Genomic DNA, 18,944 nt, shown 5'->3' with positions numbered 1-18,944 from the left:
GTCATTGAAAAGAATAAATTTTACAACCAAGTGAAACACTTTCCATTCCAGATTTAACATTGTTAACACATACCTGTCCAGTAGCTACTACATCTTTTATAGGATGTAAACAGAGACAAAGAATATCATCAGTATGACCAAGGTAGAATTTCTGTGTCTTTTGTCGGTCATAAACAATACCTGTAGCAGCCACATGGTACACTATATCTCCATTCTGGAGATAAAATAAGTTGTTTCTACAATCATATCCCCTGTACCTGGAAAAAGAGAAGTATATTCTTCAAATTTCAAGCATCAACATTCAAAACTCATTTGGAAAACATATAATATGAGAAATTTCCAACCCACTTTGAATGTATAAAAGAAATGAATATTTGTATATTGAACTTACCCATGGACCCATTCAAGTTTAAGACTGGATGATGGACCATGTTTACGTTTTCTTCCGGCAGTTACACCTTTTTCTAACTTCCTCAACTCAGCAGCATCCTCTCTGTAAACCTCCCTGTCATATCTGACCTGCTTCTCCTGTTCAAGGTCAGAATCTAGGTCACCAACATCAGAGATATCAGTATCACTGTCCTCACTGTTGGAATCAAGGAAACCTACAACACATTCAATCAGAACCAATTGTATTTTACATATGAAACATTTATTTAAAATAAATGAACATAAAAGTTGAACAAGTAAATATCTCAACATCAGGTAAGATAAGAGAATAAAAGTACAGCTTGAACAAACTATTTTACAAGCTAAAATTTCCACACTATGAACCCAAGATATGTTACTAACCAGACTGAGGGTCTGGTAAATCACCAGTATCAGCTGATCCCTCCGACAAAAATCTCCACTGGAAAACTGCATGATCTGCACCACCTGTGGATATCACTCGATTTTTGTCATGGGAAAATCTTACATTTGTCACATGGGCAGAGTGACCTATATACTTTCTAAATTTAGCACCTGAAATACAATTAGAAAGAAAGCAATCATTTCATTGAATAAACATGATACACCAATCAAAGAAATATTGTAATAGTAGGTATTAATCATATTTTGGTGTCAGGTAATTTTCATTGACTAACAGGTTCTCTCTTAAATCTGGATTTTTCATCTGGAAAAGCCATATTTCAGACAAATGTACACAGCAAAGACTCTAAGTACTTATCAGATCAGTAAAATAAATCAGTTCATTTAAGGTGCTGTTAAATCCCCATTTCATTTCCTATTCAAACACAATATAGAGTTTATGTATTACTTAATTCCATCACTTCTTACACACCCAAAAGCATGGAGTTTTAATTTAAAAGTCATTCTGTCATCTTAAATTGTAAATACAAAATAAATGTGCTGTTTAATAGACTCCGAGATCACCTTTTTTCAAGGAAGGAAATTTGAAGAGCTTCACCAGACCAAAGTCATCACCAGTGACAACAACTTCTCCAGCAAAGTTTGCATCAGTAGCATTTACGTCATTTGTGTCTGTGTACTTTTCCCAAATACCATTAACTTCAGCTCCCAAAACACCAGTGAAGGTACTCCATCTAATGTTCACTTTTTCTTCCTTGTTTGTCACATGTTTACCATCTGATAAAAAAAAAGATTGATAAGACTCTTAAACAGTTTATAAACAAAGGTTCAGACAAACTAAAACAGGACATTTAAAGGACACTTGATACCCTGCCAAGTTGTCGTACAACAAACTATGCACAATAAAAATCAACCATACAGAAATGGGATGGTAAAAGCACAGCATAACTTGAGAAATAAAAATGGAATTCTGCTTAATTCAAACTTGATCTGTATTTTAAAAGGATATGAGAAAGGCATAAGCCTCAAGTGCAAGCAAAGCATTTGGTAGGGTCCCTCATAAATAAAGTAGATTCGAGTCATTTACCACCTTTGTTAAATTGATTTAGGATATTTACATTTCTACAGACTGGCAAAAGATATTCCAATTTTTTAAATTTTTTTACTGGTTTTAGGTTCAGCAAAGAATGCTTGGTTTTACCACAACTGTAAGTAAGTTTTTGGAAAATGTCTGGGGAGTTCCAAACAAATAACATGTATGTTTTTGAAAAGTTTTGTGTAGAAGGTGTTTTGACTACATTTCTAAACTTCAATAGGTAGAGACGTATTGTTTTGCTTTGATGAAAGTTTTTCATGTGGTCAAGATATGAATTTCTAAACAAATTTCTATACATTACATTACCACTGTCATAGTAGTGTTTTCTATAATAACAAATATCAATAAAATTTTATTTATGCTGTGTTTAGGTTCTACTAAAATTTGTAGTATTTTTCCCATTTTAAAAAGTGAGCCTACAATTTATCATTCTACTCTACTGCACTGTATTTGGTGGTCTTACTAGGCATTTTATGAATAAGTCTTTCAGCTGCTCCACTATTTGTCTGTAAATATTTACTATCCTCTGACCAATCTATGTGTGTGATGAAACTAGAGCTACCACTACATGTACCAACATGCTTATATCTTTGGTCCACTGCATATATGTCAACGAAATTATCATTGGAAGCAACAGCTAGAAACTTTCCACAAGGGGAATACTTCATCTCATGTATTACCTCCTTCCTATCCTTAGTTTGAAAAACTTCAGACAAATCTCTGGAAGAGAAGAACCATAGTATTGCTTGAAAGGTCAAAATTTACTTCATATAAAAATGCAGTGAACTCAATATTATATTAAAATATTACATTACAAATATAAATATAATATGATCCCTTGTGTCATTTGTTGAAGAAATTAATTCATTACTTTTCATACATGTATACAATTTATAGACAAGAAAAAATGTGTAAAATATTATTAAATCTTATCACAACTAAGTTAATTATTGTTAGAAATAAAGTCAATGGCACAATCCATGTAATGCAATGGCACAATCCAAGTAATGCTAATGGCAAAATCCATGTAATGCTAATGGCAAACTCATAATTACTTGGATGAAGTGACTACAGAAATAAATTAGAGATGTGGTGTGGAATAACTTAAATGCTTTCATAAATTGTTAAAAAAGATTTGTACAAAATTAGTATATGTTTCCTATTTAACCAATACAAGTCAAATCCACATTATGAAGAACCATAATTCAATTGAATTAAAATCATAATATTTCTCTGAAAATTTCATTAAGAGTAATCATTTGGTTTAGAAGGAATTGTAGATACAAAATGAATACCACCAACCATCTGTATTTATCAAATGGCAAAATAATAGAACCAAAATTCATTCAGAATTGCATAACTTAAGTATCTTTCCTTATTCGTTTTTAATATACCAATCAAGATTAAGAAGCAGTTTTGGCTACACAATGGGTATTCCTATACCATCTATTTAAGTCAATGGCAAAATACTGCACCAGTGGAAACCCCAAATGATTTAGAATAAAGTATCAACATAGCAGTTGCTAATTGCAATTAAGTGATAATAGTTACCTAAGAGTTTAATAAAAATCTATCCAGCTTTTAAAGAGGAGCTGAGGGTACCAAATTGGTACCCCTTACCATCTACAATCGAAACATCGATATGTCGAACTTGGTTTAGTTGAAATCTTGGATAACTCAAATTAATTACGAAGTCCCAGCAAAACTTCCCTTACTCCAATACAATTTTACCTTGGATGACTCGAAATCAGATGAACTGAAACCTCAGATTACTCAAGGTAATCAATCAGTCCTCTCGGAAAACTGAAGTGTATTTGAACAACGATTAGTGTGGCTTTTAAAATTAATTTGTTGACACTCTTTATGGCTTGATTTATGTATTTAATTAATTTAAAATTGCATGTGTAGTGAAAAGAAATGAATTTTATTAATTACAAGTCAGAATTCACACTAACAGTAATATCAGATACTTTGATAAAATAGTAAAGTGTATTTCAACGGCTTCATTTGTTTTGCCAGTGAATTTGAAATTTTATCGTAATAATGTAGAGCACTTGGTTTGACAATACTCTTGATTGTGAATCAAACAAAGCAGCATGTTATGAACTATGACATTTTTGATGTAGAAAAAATAAAAAGGAAATTTCACTAAAACACTCAGTGCCGTTCAGAATTTCAAACATGATATACAAGATACCAAAAAAAAATATCTTCCAATATAAAATGCAAGACATTAGGAAGTACAATGTAAAGTGAAGTACATGTACAAGCACAAAAAATAATGTAAATGCAGAAACAATCATTGACAAAACTACTAATATTTCTGGTTTATCCTGGACCTCAGATTATTCGAACCTCAAATAGCTTGAACATTTTTGCATGGTCCCTTCGACTTCCATGTTTACACTGTATATCAGTTAATGACATTGTTGGTGAAAACCCCACTCATTTGGTTCAGCAATCAAATCATAGAGGCAAAAATTTCCTGAAAGTTTCTTAAAACTCCATCAAGGGGTTGAAGAGGCATCAAGAATACAAAAGACTGACAGACCAACAGAAGAACGGATTGCTAGACTAAAGGATATCTTGATCACTATATACCACACTGTTTTGTTTAGAATAATGTAAGACAAACAGAATATGGGATTATAAAATGAAAGTCAACTGAGGAGACCATCAGTCACCAGACTAAAACTGTGTACTGTCCAAGTACTTATATTCGTGGGTATCAATTTTCTTGGTTTAGGGGAAGAGCACGAGTTCGTTTGGAACCAATTTTCATGGTTTATCTAACGCATGAAATCCACAAAAATTGGTACTCCACAAACAACAGTACTTTCACAGTATTAGAAATATCATTTCATTTCAAATTAGAATTAATTACCTGGTTTTCAGGACCATAAATGAGCCATCAGTGAACCCCACAGCTAGACTGTTCCCTTCATTATCAAATGCACAGGACCTGATCTTTTGGTCAAGAGTTGTCTTGGATAAAATTTCAAACTTGTTCAAGCTCCATAATCTAAAAATAAACAACAGTATTTGTTCTTTTTAATAATAAACAAATATTATTATCAATAAGTAAGTCTTTGTAAGTTAGTCAGAAAAAAAGATGAAAACCCATAAATTAAAAAAAAAAAATATGTATATCTGTACATAAAAAAATAAAATCACTAAACATAGACATATATCTCCTACTAATGAAATTTGATGTTGTCTAAGTCCCAAAGTTCCTGATCCGGCAGTGAAATACTTGTATGCACAACTATATGTCATAACAATACATCCTACCAAATATGAAAACAACTAAGTGGTTTCAGGAGAGATGCATCTATCCTTTTGGTACGAGAAAAGACACTGCATAATGTAAAACAAACAAACCGGAAAAGAAATTTTACCGAAAGAAAGTTTATATAATCATCAAATACATCTTTAAGTATTGAATTTTTGGTGAAAATTTCTTCAAATTATGTTCAAATGTCTTAATAACATGTTTCAAACAAAGGTTGTACAATATTTCCTTCTTATAAAACATGGTTAGAAATTAAAATGAAACAGTAACCAAGTCATTTTTTGCCTCTTTACCAAATGCTTATGCAGCTAAAAATTATGATTTTGAAACTTATTTTGTGCAAAATCAGAGTTGCAACCAAAGCTGGAAATGTTCAATTTTCATGACTTTCGATTTTGTTTTATAAGCCATTTCATACATCCTGTGTCAATTTTATCAAGCTTCAAAATTAAAATTATCTAATTTTTGTAGATACTGATCTTTACATGATGTTTTAGTCTGAATGTAAGTTTCTTTCTTTCAAATATTTGTAGGAAATACTGCATGAAGGTAAATAAATTGACCGATCAAGTGCAAAATATTGATCTTTTGTCTTACAAAATTTTACAGCAATCTAAGTCTAAAAACTATTTTTCACAAGTTTAGACCTTCATATTGCACTGCACACACTAAATAAATTATTATACACACCAAAATATGGAAATGTTAAAAACTGTTCCATACCTCGTATAAAAGTAATTTTATAGAAAAAGAGAGCATAAGGTGTTTCAGCTGGACAAACATCATTACCATGTCCAACTTTCATTTCGCTATGGTGTTTCAGCTGGACAGACATCATTACCATGTCTAACTTTCATTTCGCTAAGGTGTATCAGCTGGACAGACATCATTACCATGTCCAACTTTCATTTCGCTAAGGTGTATCAGCTGGACAGACATCATTACCATGTCTAACTTTCATTTTGCTAAGATGTATCAGCTGGACAGACATCATTACCAAGTCTAACTTTCATTTTGCTAAGTTGTCAATAGATGATTAAAGAACATGCTTCAAAATAAGAAATACACAAACCTTACAGTCTGGTCATCACTACCAGTGGCAAAAATGGGTTTTCTAGGATGAACTGCTAAGGCCCATAACTCTCCTTCAGCGTGTCCTTGAACTAAACAGATAGGTTTGTCCCTATCTCTAACACTGATTTCATATATCTCACTGTCTTGGGTTCCAACTAAAACTTTGTCCCCTCTCCAACATACACTTCTAACACATAAACCTAGAAAAAATAAATAAACACATGTCTGAACATGTACATGTATGATCAATTTAACTGTTCCAAATAGTTGATATTTCTCAATTAAAGAGAAAAATTTAAAGAACTCAATGGAGATTCCTTTTTTAAAATATGATTTTTGACAATATTACAAATTTTCTAAACAATACCATAAAATAGGATATTTTGGCCCAAGGATATTTTAAATTTTCTATCAAAATACAAAAATTTGGTATTATCAGAATGACAGTTATTCTATTTTGGTGTTTTAAAAGAAAACTTCATGCTCCTTAGAAGTCTAATGGTACCAAAAAAATATCCAAATTTAAGATATACAGTTTGACCAAAGTAATACAGGATATAAACTAGCATTACCTTTTATGAGTTTGTAGATCAAGAAATATCAAAAGCATATCAAGCATCATTGCTGATCCCTAACATTTGACAGCTCAATTCTCTATACATATAACATAATATATTAGCTAAAACCTATGTCAATGGTCTATTCCAGAAAGCCTTATAGTTACCTTTATAGCCCTCAGGACTGTTACTGATATTTATAGATGTGATACTATTAAAGTCAGGATCCCACAGTTTAACACAGCCATCTTTTCCTCCAGAAGAATAGCCACTCTCACCAATATCTAATGTGTAAACAGCTCCCTGATGGTACGAAAACAAATATTAACACAAATTGAATTTTTGAAGTCATACTAAAAGAACTTAATAACTCCTGATCAACCGTAATATTGAATTTATAATGAAAACAAAGCATTGGACATCATATAACTCTTATCATTTTTTGAAACTGCAAAAATTGATACCCACAAATACGTTCATTTGACAGAATCCATGAAAATTAAGTTTACAGTATGTTATATGCATGTGTAGTTAGATAAGTACCCCCTATGAAAAGATGTAGTTAGATGATTACCCCAACAAATACATGTAGTTAGATGATTACCCCTACAAGTCGATATAGTTAGATGATTACCCCTACAAGTACATGTAGTTAGATCACAGACCTGATGAGCTCCAGCAATAACATTATCCAGTGTGTTTCCCTTCCATACATAGATATCTCCACTGAGTGTTCCAGAGTAGGTTGTCTCGTCTGGTCCAAAAGCTAGACACATGATGGTCTGTATCTCACCAACTTTACCAAATATTCCTTTTTTAGGAGTCAATGCATTTCCACATAGAGACCAGAACTTAATGTGCTTAACACCACAGCTTACTATAGTATTGTCTTTAAATAGGTGGAACTGAACATCAAAAACCTGAATAAAATATAAATGTAAATCCTGCATCAAATACTGCTAGCAAGCCCACAAAAAAATGCTACAACTTCACTATTAACTTTGAATCTAAAAAAATCACTTGACTTCAAAGTTTGATAACCTCCCTGGTAAAACTAATTATTATCAATATTTATGCACATTTTTATATGACGCCTAATCTCCCTTTAAAATTTCATCAAAATCCATTGAGCAGTTTAGGAGTTTATGTAAATAGACTAACTGAAAGACAGGGTTATTCCTCTTTACCCTAACTCTGTTTGCTGGAGGTAAAATCAGGGATGATTTTAAGAAGTCATAAATCAAAACAGAAATTGGTAAAATTGGAAATAAATAAACAGTAAAAAAAGAATCGTAACTGTAAAATCCGGATTTCAATTAGAGACATTCCATGAAAAAGCAGAAAAAAGTCATCCTTGTAAAATAATAGATTTACCCCGGTAACTAAAACAAATCAATACTTACTTCACAAACCAAAATTTTAAGGTTTTATAATATGTATAATTTGTCTGTATTATACCCTTAATGTATATTTGCAACAGTTCATATACATTTTATCTATTCTGTGTAAAATATCAATAACATTCTTTAAAATTAAAAATAAAATTCATTCATGTACCGATAACTGAAGTATAGATCCATGTAAGAATTACCATATAGTAATGATGATCCATTGATAGAGAACTTTTTATTGCTGAAGTACATACAAAGTTCATTAGAAACATCTCATCATAGTGCAAAGCCAAAACTTTCAAAAGTTGGTTGAAATGCACTGTAACATTTTCTCATCATATTTATTCTATACATTATTTCTCCTCACTACGCTATCTCAGCACTATGATTTTAAGTTTTCTAAGTGTGCTGAATGGATTTCAGCAATTAGAAGATCTGCAAAAAACTTATTGTGTGTATTGTGTATAACCACTTGCCTGACACAGACATGATCTTAACACTATGTTTATAGTAAGCATTTTCAATTGCCAACACATAATTGTTTGATAACACAAGTACAATATACATTACAGAGAAAGTGGGAAACATGAAATGTGTAAAAGAAATTCTTCAAACCAGTGAAAAAAAAAGCCAAAGGCAGTCTATAAGCTGTCAATAAGTAGTGAGAAAAAAAAAAAAAATTTAAAATCACACAAGATCCTACACATACTATATTTTCATATTACAGCTCTGAACAAGTGTGGCGTCTCAGCTAGAAAATTAGGGCATCAGACTAAAAAAAGTTACAACAAAATAAACTGGAAAAATATTATAATGCATATGATGTTAACCTTGTTTAGCTATGAAGCAGAACCAAAACTGAATAATCAGCAGTGGAATGAAACAATGCCATTCAAGAAGACACTTCCATATAGCAACCACCATCAGTGCCCAAGAATGTTGTGTATTGCTGTAGTTAATCCTATGAAAATCAATCTTATTGTCAGTTTTAAAGTTTATATTGTAAGTATAAATTACCCTGTCTGAATGTCCCCTGACAGATGCTAGAATCTTGCCTTTTCTCCAGTCCCACACATTAATAGTAGAATGTTGGTCTAGTCCTACAGAAACAACTCTCTGAAAAAGTCAATTATTTATTACAACTTGTGTACAACATTTAAAACTTTCACAAATGACTGATTTAGTTAAAAAAAAAGAGAAACTTATTGTACTCACAGTATATCAACTGGAATCCAAAATTTCATAAAAATGCATATTGGTACATGTGTAAAAGTTGCTTACACCTGACACAAATTGAATCCATTTAAATATCCTGAAGGTCTCAATAACTTGGCAAGTACATTTTAGTCATTATTGGCTGACAGCATGAGTATCAAACACACAAGTACATGAGTGAGTGAGATCTAACATAAAATTTTATGTGATAAAAATTTCTGTGATATGAAAGCTGGCAGAACAAACACACACAGGCGTCATGACCCTTCTTCTCAAAGTGACTTTGGTATTTTGTTTTCTAATTACTTGTAGTTGATAATCGACACAAATCTTTTATAGGACATCATGTTTTTTTTTGTTTTTTTTTAAATGTCAGGATATAAAAGGAACCCAAAATGAAAATTCAATGCTAGAATAAAAAAAATGTTTAATTGCTCAACAAAATAAAATCCTAAGCTGTCAATGAAGGCCAGAGAAAAAAAACCCTACCTTCCCTAGCACATTTTATTGGTATTTGTTTGATGAAATGCTGCTTAACTATCATTTTTAGTTAAGCACTATTTTCAAGATTTTAAGATTATTATTTACACTCAAAACCACACACGCTGCACAAGAGGCAGACAATAACATATACAAAGTTGGCGAACTGGGTTAGATGAACAAGACACAATACATACCAGTAGTTACATATAAAATGAATGTGTACTTTAATAGTCACATGTTCATTGTAAATCAATCAACACATGGTAAAGGGATGTACATGTACTTCATATCCTGGTAGATATACTTTAACAAAAATAGTTTTTTAAGTAATTTAGATATCTTTTGAAGAAAAATTGCCAGATTATTCCAAACTCTGACATTACAAAAAATCAATAAACCCTTGTTTGTTTTTACTAGGGTTTTGTAAACAGTAATTTGGAATGTACTTAAGTCTGAATCGCCTGATTTCCGGGTTCTGACATTCACATATATAATGAAGTTTGTCACCAATAGCTCTAGATCTACAGAGATGACATATACGTTCATTGCAAGGAGTTTGTAATAGTTTGTATGACACAGTTTGTCTTCATTTTTCAACATGTTCACCCAGAAATTCAAATTCTCCATATTAACTTTTATTTCAAGAAGAAATTGTCCACTCTCTCCTGCCCCGTGCAGGTCCAGGTGTCAAAAGAATAGGCCTGCAGCAGCGCTAAGCTTGTCATAAAAGGTGACTAAATAGTGCTCAGGAACCTAGCCTGGGGCTAGGCACTCTGCCCACAGAGCAACTGGGTTGTGTGCCCCAAGTGGTGGAATGGGGTACCCCTGGTGTGTTACATGCTGGGGTTGTCAGGCTATAACACAGAAAACCTGACTGCAAACCATAGTGGTGCACCGTGTTGGGAAAGATGCCACGTTCCTCGCACGTTAAAGAACCCCCCTGTGGTATTTCATAGGAGTAGGAACCTTTGCTCTCTGCCTCAGGAGGCTAAATTGCCCAACCCTTCCCATCCCTCCTTTTTCTAATGGCAATCAAAATTTTCGACCCTATTATCCTTGTGTTCCATCCCTTTTTTCATTTCATCATCATCATCATTCATGTTCATGGCCTGAATATAGCCAAAATATTGCTGCTTGTGCTTTAAACCCCAACAATCAATCAATCAATCAATCCACTCTCTCCTTAAACCATTACTGTTGGAGTAGTAGTTCAGACTCGGATACCTTAAATATGTTTTAAGAAATTGAACATGTGTTTTCTCATTGACAGCTCAATTTTCGAATCCCCAAATTTCATATGAATACAATAAAATAGTTTCAATCAAAATGTCAAATAACTAAAATTGCAAATCGATAGGGATTGCAATTTTATCAATTTTTTTTATAACAAGAGGCTCCCAGGAGCCTGAATCGCTCACCTGGTCGAATTTTGCTTTTCAAGGGCAATAAATTAAAGTTGTCCGACAATTTTGACTCAAGAAAACTTTGATAAGACTTATCATAAGGATCATTTCAAAAAATGAAAGTCTAAATCTATCATAGTTTTCAAGACATTGGCTGAAAACTGTAAAAAAAAAACAACCTGTCATTTTCCCCTGTCAAGGGCAATAACTCTTATACAAAAGCATCTGACAAATTTCATGCCTGCAGACTTTTGTAGTCCTAAATATAAGGATCATTTCAGCTATAGAAAGAATTTGGCTAAACCTAACGGTTTTGGAGATATATGAGAAAAACTACTGTCTGATACCCCAAGAAACACTTATACCAAGTTTTGTTTCAATTGGTAAGTGTCAAAAGAGAAGATTTTTGAAAGAAATAACATAAAAAAATAGCAAAATAGCAAAAAATGTTGAAAAAGGGCAGTAACTCCAACATGGCTTAATAGATTAAAATGAAAATTTGACCGCTGATAGATCTTATCATGCTGAACACTTTTACCCTATTCAGAATGGACTAAACCTAACTGTTTTGGAGATACATGCCAAAAACTATTGTCTGACCCCTATGTTCTATTTTTAGTAATGGCAGCCATGTTTTTCAACGGATCAAAAATCCCCACATCAGTTCTATGCATGATACCCCAAGGAACATTCATACCAAGTTTGGTTCCAATTGGTCAAGTAGTGTCAGAGGAGAAGATTGTTGAAAGAAATAACATTAAAAATAGCAAAAACACATCGAAAAAGGGCAATAACTCCAATGTGGCTGAACAGATTACAATGAAAATTTAACCACAGATAGATCTCATCATGCTGAACACTTTTACCTGGTCAGGATTGGGCTTAACCTTACCGTTTTGGAGATATAAGCAAAACTATTGTCTAACCCCTATGTTCTATTTTTAGTAACAGTGGCCATGTTTTTCGACGGATCAAAAATCCCATCAGTTCTATGCAGGATACCCAAAGGAAGATTCAAACCAAGTTTGGTTCCCATTGGTCAAGTAGTGTCAGAGGAGAAGATCTTTTGGAAGAAATAACATAAAAAATAGCAAAAAACCTTGAAAAAGGGCAGTAACTCCAACATGGCTAAATAGATTAAAATGAAAATTTGACCGCAGATAGATATCATCATGCTGAACACTTTTACCTCATGTCAGAATTTGGCTAAACCTAACTGTTTTGGAGATATATGCAAAAAAACTACTATTTTTAGTAACGACGGCCATGTTTTTTGACGGATCAAAAATCCCCATACCAGTTCTATGCAGGATACCCCAAGGTACACTCATACCAAGTTTAATTCCAATTGGTCAAGTAGTTTCAGAGAAGAGTTTTGAAAAATTGTTAACGACGATGACAGACGACTATGACGGATGACGACTATGACCGACACCAAGTGATGGCAATAGCTCACATGGTCTTTGGCCAGGTGAGCTAAAAAGAACATACAATGCTTTTTGAGCTTGTTCAGATAATTTTTTCTTTGCCAATGTGATAGCTGTCATTGTATTTAAATAGTAATCCTAGATAAGAATAACTGAAGACAATATCAATATTTATTTAAGTCAAGAAATCCTTCCATTAGTGTTTATATAAAATAATTTTTAAAAATAAAATGATTTTACCTACCTACCAACTCTAGTTTCATGTAACTTTCATGTAACAGACATACATGTATATTTTTCCCTGGCCTATTAATATTTTATTTGAATATCATACTAAAATAAATGACTCACTCATGCCCATAAAAACGATTTCAGATTAGACCAAGGAGAAAAACAAACTCTTAAACAAAATATTGCAAAGGAAAGTGAACTTTACCATGTCAGTAACATTAACAGAATACACTGTACTTGACTTATCATAGCTGCGGTAATTACTTGGTTACTTCTGAATAATTAATATCAAATTATTTAGCTAGTAAAAGAAGTGTGAAAAGTTTCAAAGAAAAATAATTACTGCTCTTCCTTTCCCAAATGAGACCATCAACCAGGTTGTCAGGTGTTGGTGGGTTACATCCCTTTAAAAAACTTGTTACATGACTTACATTCCGTAATTAAGAAAAACGACTATTTCATGTAATATTAAGTAGAACTTTTACCCCTCCTTCCTTGTCAAAACTAAGTGCTGCAATCCCATTCTGATGTCCATCTTTTAACATGGATAAAGTTTCCATTGAGTTGGTATCCCAGACACAAATGAATGGATTCTTTCCTGTCTGTCCCGTAGCAACAATGCTCCTCTCTGGGTGTATAGCAAGACTGAAAAATTTTACTCATAAAATTTAGTTAAACATAAAAGATGAAAGTCAGAACAATCCTAACAATATTGTCAAAAATAAAGGATTACTTCCATTTATAAATGAATGAGTATTTCTGACAGCAACATAACGGATGACATTAGTTTCCCTTCCCTGTATTTGTATTCCCCGATATAACCATGGAGTGACGCTCATCTTAAGAGGACAATAAAACAAATCTTACTTTTTTACAATATTCATAGTTTTTATTTTTGTCAATTTGGATTTTTCTCACAGTTGGGAATTTTTATGCATGATTGGGAAATAAAATAGGGTATTTGCCATTGGGAATGGGTTCTGAATGCTGAATAAATCCATGAATTGACAAAGTCCATACGAGATAATAGTTATGATATTATTTTCAAATCATTTAGGATAGCATTTTTTTGTATTTTTTTTATTCACTCATAGGATCTTTACATAGAAATTAAAACACTATATTTTAAATGACTTATAATGTATGCATGGGAAGAAATGGGATTGATTTTACATACGATGGGGACACAGGGCATGAAGATTCCCATTTCCTGATACTGGAGGAAAGTGAAATATTGCATAGGAAAGCCAGGTTATTGTCGGAACTTCCCGTCTGGAAAGTCATTTTCTGCAAATTGTTTGATGCTGTCTTTCGGTATCAAGTTCTACAGGGCTTATGTTTATTATTGGATCCAACCAAATTTCCATGTTAACTTCGTATTTTTTTTTTTTACATTTTTACACCAATGGGTGGCCTAGGCCTCACATATTCATCTAGGTGGGGTCGTTGTCTCTTTGGCATATACACCATACCCATTCTTGTTATAATCATTTAATACGAGGCAAGCAATGGCAGCATATGACTGTACTCAATAGAATGGCCACAGTGACAATAATTTCATTTGAGAAAATGGAAGCGTAGACACTCACACAAGTACATATATATACATTGTCAATCCGTCCCCAAGTGGACCCATCCCCAATCATCAACTTGATGCATTATGCATTAGGAATTCATACAATTAAAATATTAAATATACTTATTGAAAATAAATTATCTTATCCTTTTCTATATGTCTTTTCTTAAATTTTAATGAGTACATTTTAGAGTTCTTACATATGATTACATTACAAAATGAAAAGTAATTAGTCAATTTGAAGTTTTTTTTTATCATTAAAGGGTTATTTCATTGTTTTCAATCAAGATTTTATTAAGTTCCAATCAAAAGATGGTGGTCAGAAGTTATACATCTACAAGTTGGTACCAGCACTGTACAAAGAGTCCAAGAGTTTTTTTTTTTTATTATTTCTTAGTTAAGTATTTAGATAACTACAATGTACTTTTAAAGTGTAAAGACCACACACCTAAATAAATTTGTCAGTAAATAACAAGTTTTGGTATATGACACTAAATTTTATACACATCAATTCATACTATATAATTATTAGAGGGGACGGAAAAACATGGGGACAGATCAACTGGGGATGGATCAACCTGGGGATGGATAAACTTGGGGAAGGAAAAGTATGGGGATGGATCAACCTGCTAAACATTTTTTTGTAATGGAATAACAAAACAGTAACCTCTGTTTTCTTGACATATTTTGCATGCCTTTCCAAATTAACTGTCAAAATACAAGGTTTCCTAAATATTAGGAAAGTTTTAAACTGCCAGGAAAAGTAAGCAGGTACAGTACTTTTGAATAAATAACAAAAAAAATAAGTACACCTTTCTCTGCTCATTTGTTTGTGAATTTAATTATTAAACTAAATGCAAAATTTAGCTTTCTAGAGAAACAGCCAACTGGTAAAGAGGAGAAAACCAATACATTATACACCTACATCAGAATCCATGAAAAAGCATGAATGATACAAATTCTATACATAACCAGGGGTTGAAAATTTTTTTGGGAAGACCCGAGCCCTGGACTTTTTCATCTTTTGTACACTAAGCCCGAACAATGTTGTGTCAAGTCCCAATCGACATAAATGCAATTTTGTTATCTGATATTCTTATGTATAATTCTATGTTTGCAGGGAAAGACACAGTGTCCACGTCTGATGCCTTGTCGTCAGCTTTCCATTTCTGCGTTTTTTTTAACCATAAAATTATAAGTGAGCAACGATTTTTTCCTCAAAAGTTTATCAACAAAATTTTATCTTTATCATTCCAGTGCTTGATTAATAAAATTTGTAGTATGTCAAAAAATGTGTCTGATCAAGCGCAGGCGTGATTCAGACTTGAGAATGACTAATCAATAGATCGATCTAGTGAATACCTATTCTAAAAATAAAGTTATAACTATTTATAGGTCAGGGAATAGATCGAGAAACATGGTCCAAATAATGACAACAAAATCTTTCAAAAATTAGTTTTTATCTTTTTAGATTTGCCATTTCATTGAAATACGAAAGTCCGATGTGCAATTTTTTTAGTCCTGGGCGTCAGGCTTTAGGAATTTTCAACCCCTGATAACAATACTAGTTACTAGACTTTGCATGGGAGCGTTATCTAACCAATAGGAGAAAAGAATGAAAATCCACTATTAATTAGCTATAATCATTATATGTACTATGACTGGGTGAGAAAATGTCCAAAATGTACATGTATATCAACAAGGGAGTGTACATATTAATATAAAGTAATTGCTGCCAATTAACCCAAATGAGACTACAATTTTTACCAGCAGAGTATGCAAAATTCAACGGTCCTGCCAGTCCTGATGGGGTTGTCAGATGTTTTTATCACGAGCAACAGTCCAAGGACCGCCAGTAAAAAATGACCATCACAGTGCTTTGTTGGTTTGATTATTTGTTTGGTTATTAGATGTTGACTGGTTTGCGTAATTCCATTTCCGATTTAACATCGGTTCCAGATTGTTGACATTGTGCTAATGTGGCCTATTCAACACTTTACCAGTGCCGTTCCTGGCATACGGCCAAACAACTGTCATATGTTCAGACTAATAATACAACGCCTATAAAAAATGATGATGATCATGGGGAAATAGCTCGGAAACCTAGCTTGAACTATTTTTTTTGTGATTTTAAAGTTAGATCACAACAACGGAAAAAAATCAAGAGCTACGATTTAGCAGCAAATGGAGAAATGGACAGTGGGGATGAGTTTGACTTTGAGCAGACTGAAGCAGAAAACTTTTCATGGATTAAAAAATATGCTGTTGAAGAATGATTATGATAACATAAAATTATTGATATTCAGATAATTATATTGATAGAAACTAAAGTTACTAAACTAATCACATGCAAAAATGGGAAATAAATAAACCTATATTAATAACCATTTCTGAAAACAGATTGAGAAAAAAACTCCAAAACCAACTCAATACAACAAAATGAAAAGCAACTTGGCATACCATAAAGTCATTAAAGAATTTTAATTCGCTAACAGTAAATTTATGAAAATGAGTGGGACTGGCTAAATATCTGTGGGACCGGATGGACAATCTAACCAGCCAGTCCCATGACTGATAGGGCAAAACAAGTTTTTGCGGACTCTGTACCAGTCTGAATGAATTAATCTACAAGTTTCAAAGGAATAATGGCAATATTAATTTTCACATAACTGAAGAAAATAAAGTTGTTAAGAAAATAGTGTTTCTTTTATCATTAACTCAGACAACATAACATGTCCAAACTTGTAATCAGGAATGTCAATCTAACACCTAACTACACTATAAACAGGGCATTATCCTGTTACCTGCATGCTAATTAAGAAACTTTGTTCTTCTTACCAAAGAATGTCATCATCATGTCCCAAGTAAAATCTTTGTTTATGTTCTGTTTGATTGTACACAATTCCAACACCGGCAACAAAATAAACAACATCCTTGCCGACATTGTAGTACAAATTGTTTCTGCATTGATGACCTCTATACCCATAAACCCATTCTAATCTTAATTGACTTTTTGGTGCCGTTTTCGATGCCATCTCTTAATTAAATGATTCTCTCGATGTTTTAAGAACAAGTTTCAACAACCCCAATGATTCTCAGCCATTTTGGACTGCCGCCGTAAGTCACGTGGTTAAAAAAACGAAAACGAAAGTAGGCCTAAATTACGGTGCATAGACCCGCATCAGTAGCTGATTGTTGCGAAGATCATAACCTAACTGTTTTCAACACCAATTAGTGTTACAGTAATTTGATTCAGCTTCTATTTCAATTACTGATCATAATGCAGTAAAAAGTACGGCCTTGCTGCCTCCATAGACCTGTAATTAAATTTAAAATTTTCAATGATGTTTCGGGGTCGAGTGATTCTCAGTCCATAGTTGTATACTTTTTTTTTAAGAGAAAGCATTAATTGACTTATTTCTCCCTCAATGTCTTCATTCAAACTATCCCAATGAAGATAAATTATATATTTTTTCGAGGTTTATGATTTTATATCCGGGCCTGGTTTGTGTACTGCTTGACAAAGTTTCTTCTAATATGGTTTGTCCGCATGTAATCACTCTTGATACGTATTATGTATATTATATGTAAATCGGCACAAAAGGTTATGAGAGCTTATATGTTTAATGTTAATTCGTATAACCTAGGTGACTCTAACAAGAAGAAATTTATTACAACAATCCTGTCTATTAATAACGGACGGCTAAGGAAATTAACTCGAAATTTACACACGTTTTTTTAAGTCGGTAATATTGTTAACGACTTTTTGCGCTCGAAATTACGGTACTGTACATTCGTATATAATTTGCATAATAATATATTACTACACCATCTTATGTTGCAGATTGATGACATTGGGCCGTTATTTCTAGCTTCATACGAGATCAAAATACCACATACACACGTGTTCTTTGAGTTTTTGTTTTACTTGTATGATAGCGGGAAGTTAACAAGGCCGTAGCCAGGGAATACGACAGGTGCGATCACACCCCCCTTTTGGTAAAAAAAAAAAACCAAAAAAACAAAAAAACTGATTTACATCTTAGCCTGTAATTAAAGAGAAATCATACCAGATAACCAAGTAGAATTGCTTATCAGTGATCAGTTCGCACCCCTTCAGAAAACCTGTCTGCGGCCCTGGTGTACATTAAAAGATGAAATGCTCATTTATTTGCGCGAAATCTTGTCGGTAACCCATATTGTACATGCGGTCAATCTGAAACGTCAGCCCATTATCTTCTTCACTGTAACAAGTATGCAGCCATTCGCCAGACATACATATTGTCGTTAGCTTTTTTTCCCTAATTACTTTATTTTCTCCTCGCCACATATTATATTCTTCAACATGTGCTAACCAAATTGTCATTCTTATAAGGAGACGGACTTAGT

The 18,944-nt window shown here is 32.9% G+C and overlaps 1 protein-coding gene across 1 annotated transcript in view; it reads right to left on the bottom strand.

The window, feature by feature from the left end:
* The window catches only part of LOC148623869 (echinoderm microtubule-associated protein-like 6), a 49,713-nt gene extending 32,022 nt beyond the window's left edge, over positions 1–17,691 (bottom strand). The window contains exons 1-12 of the mRNA XM_088566122.1: positions 17,394–17,691; positions 13,465–13,624; positions 9,238–9,336; positions 7,495–7,749; positions 6,997–7,132; positions 6,271–6,472; positions 4,791–4,928; positions 2,370–2,626; positions 1,375–1,587; positions 793–963; positions 392–605; positions 74–257 (exon numbers count right to left, since the gene is read on the bottom strand). Coding sequence (XP_088422248.1) covers positions 74–257; positions 392–605; positions 793–963; positions 1,375–1,587; positions 2,370–2,626; positions 4,791–4,928; positions 6,271–6,472; positions 6,997–7,132; positions 7,495–7,749; positions 9,238–9,336; positions 13,465–13,624; positions 17,394–17,590 — 2,226 coding nt within the window. The 5' untranslated portion in view covers positions 17,591–17,691. The remainder of the gene's footprint in view (positions 1–73; positions 258–391; positions 606–792; positions 964–1,374; positions 1,588–2,369; positions 2,627–4,790; positions 4,929–6,270; positions 6,473–6,996; positions 7,133–7,494; positions 7,750–9,237; positions 9,337–13,464; positions 13,625–17,393) is intronic.
* Between the last annotated feature and the right edge of the window lie 1,253 nt (positions 17,692–18,944).

The sequence above is a fragment of the Perna viridis genome, chromosome 2 (genome assembly GCF_037379345.1).
Source record: "Perna viridis isolate PV_CMFRI_1.1 ecotype Kerala chromosome 2, ASM3737934v1, whole genome shotgun sequence".
In the NCBI taxonomy this organism is placed as follows: Eukaryota; Metazoa; Mollusca; class Bivalvia; order Mytilida; family Mytilidae; genus Perna; species Perna viridis.
The sequence above is the reverse complement of the archived record's forward strand: the minus strand, read 5'-3'. Positions and strand labels throughout refer to the sequence as shown.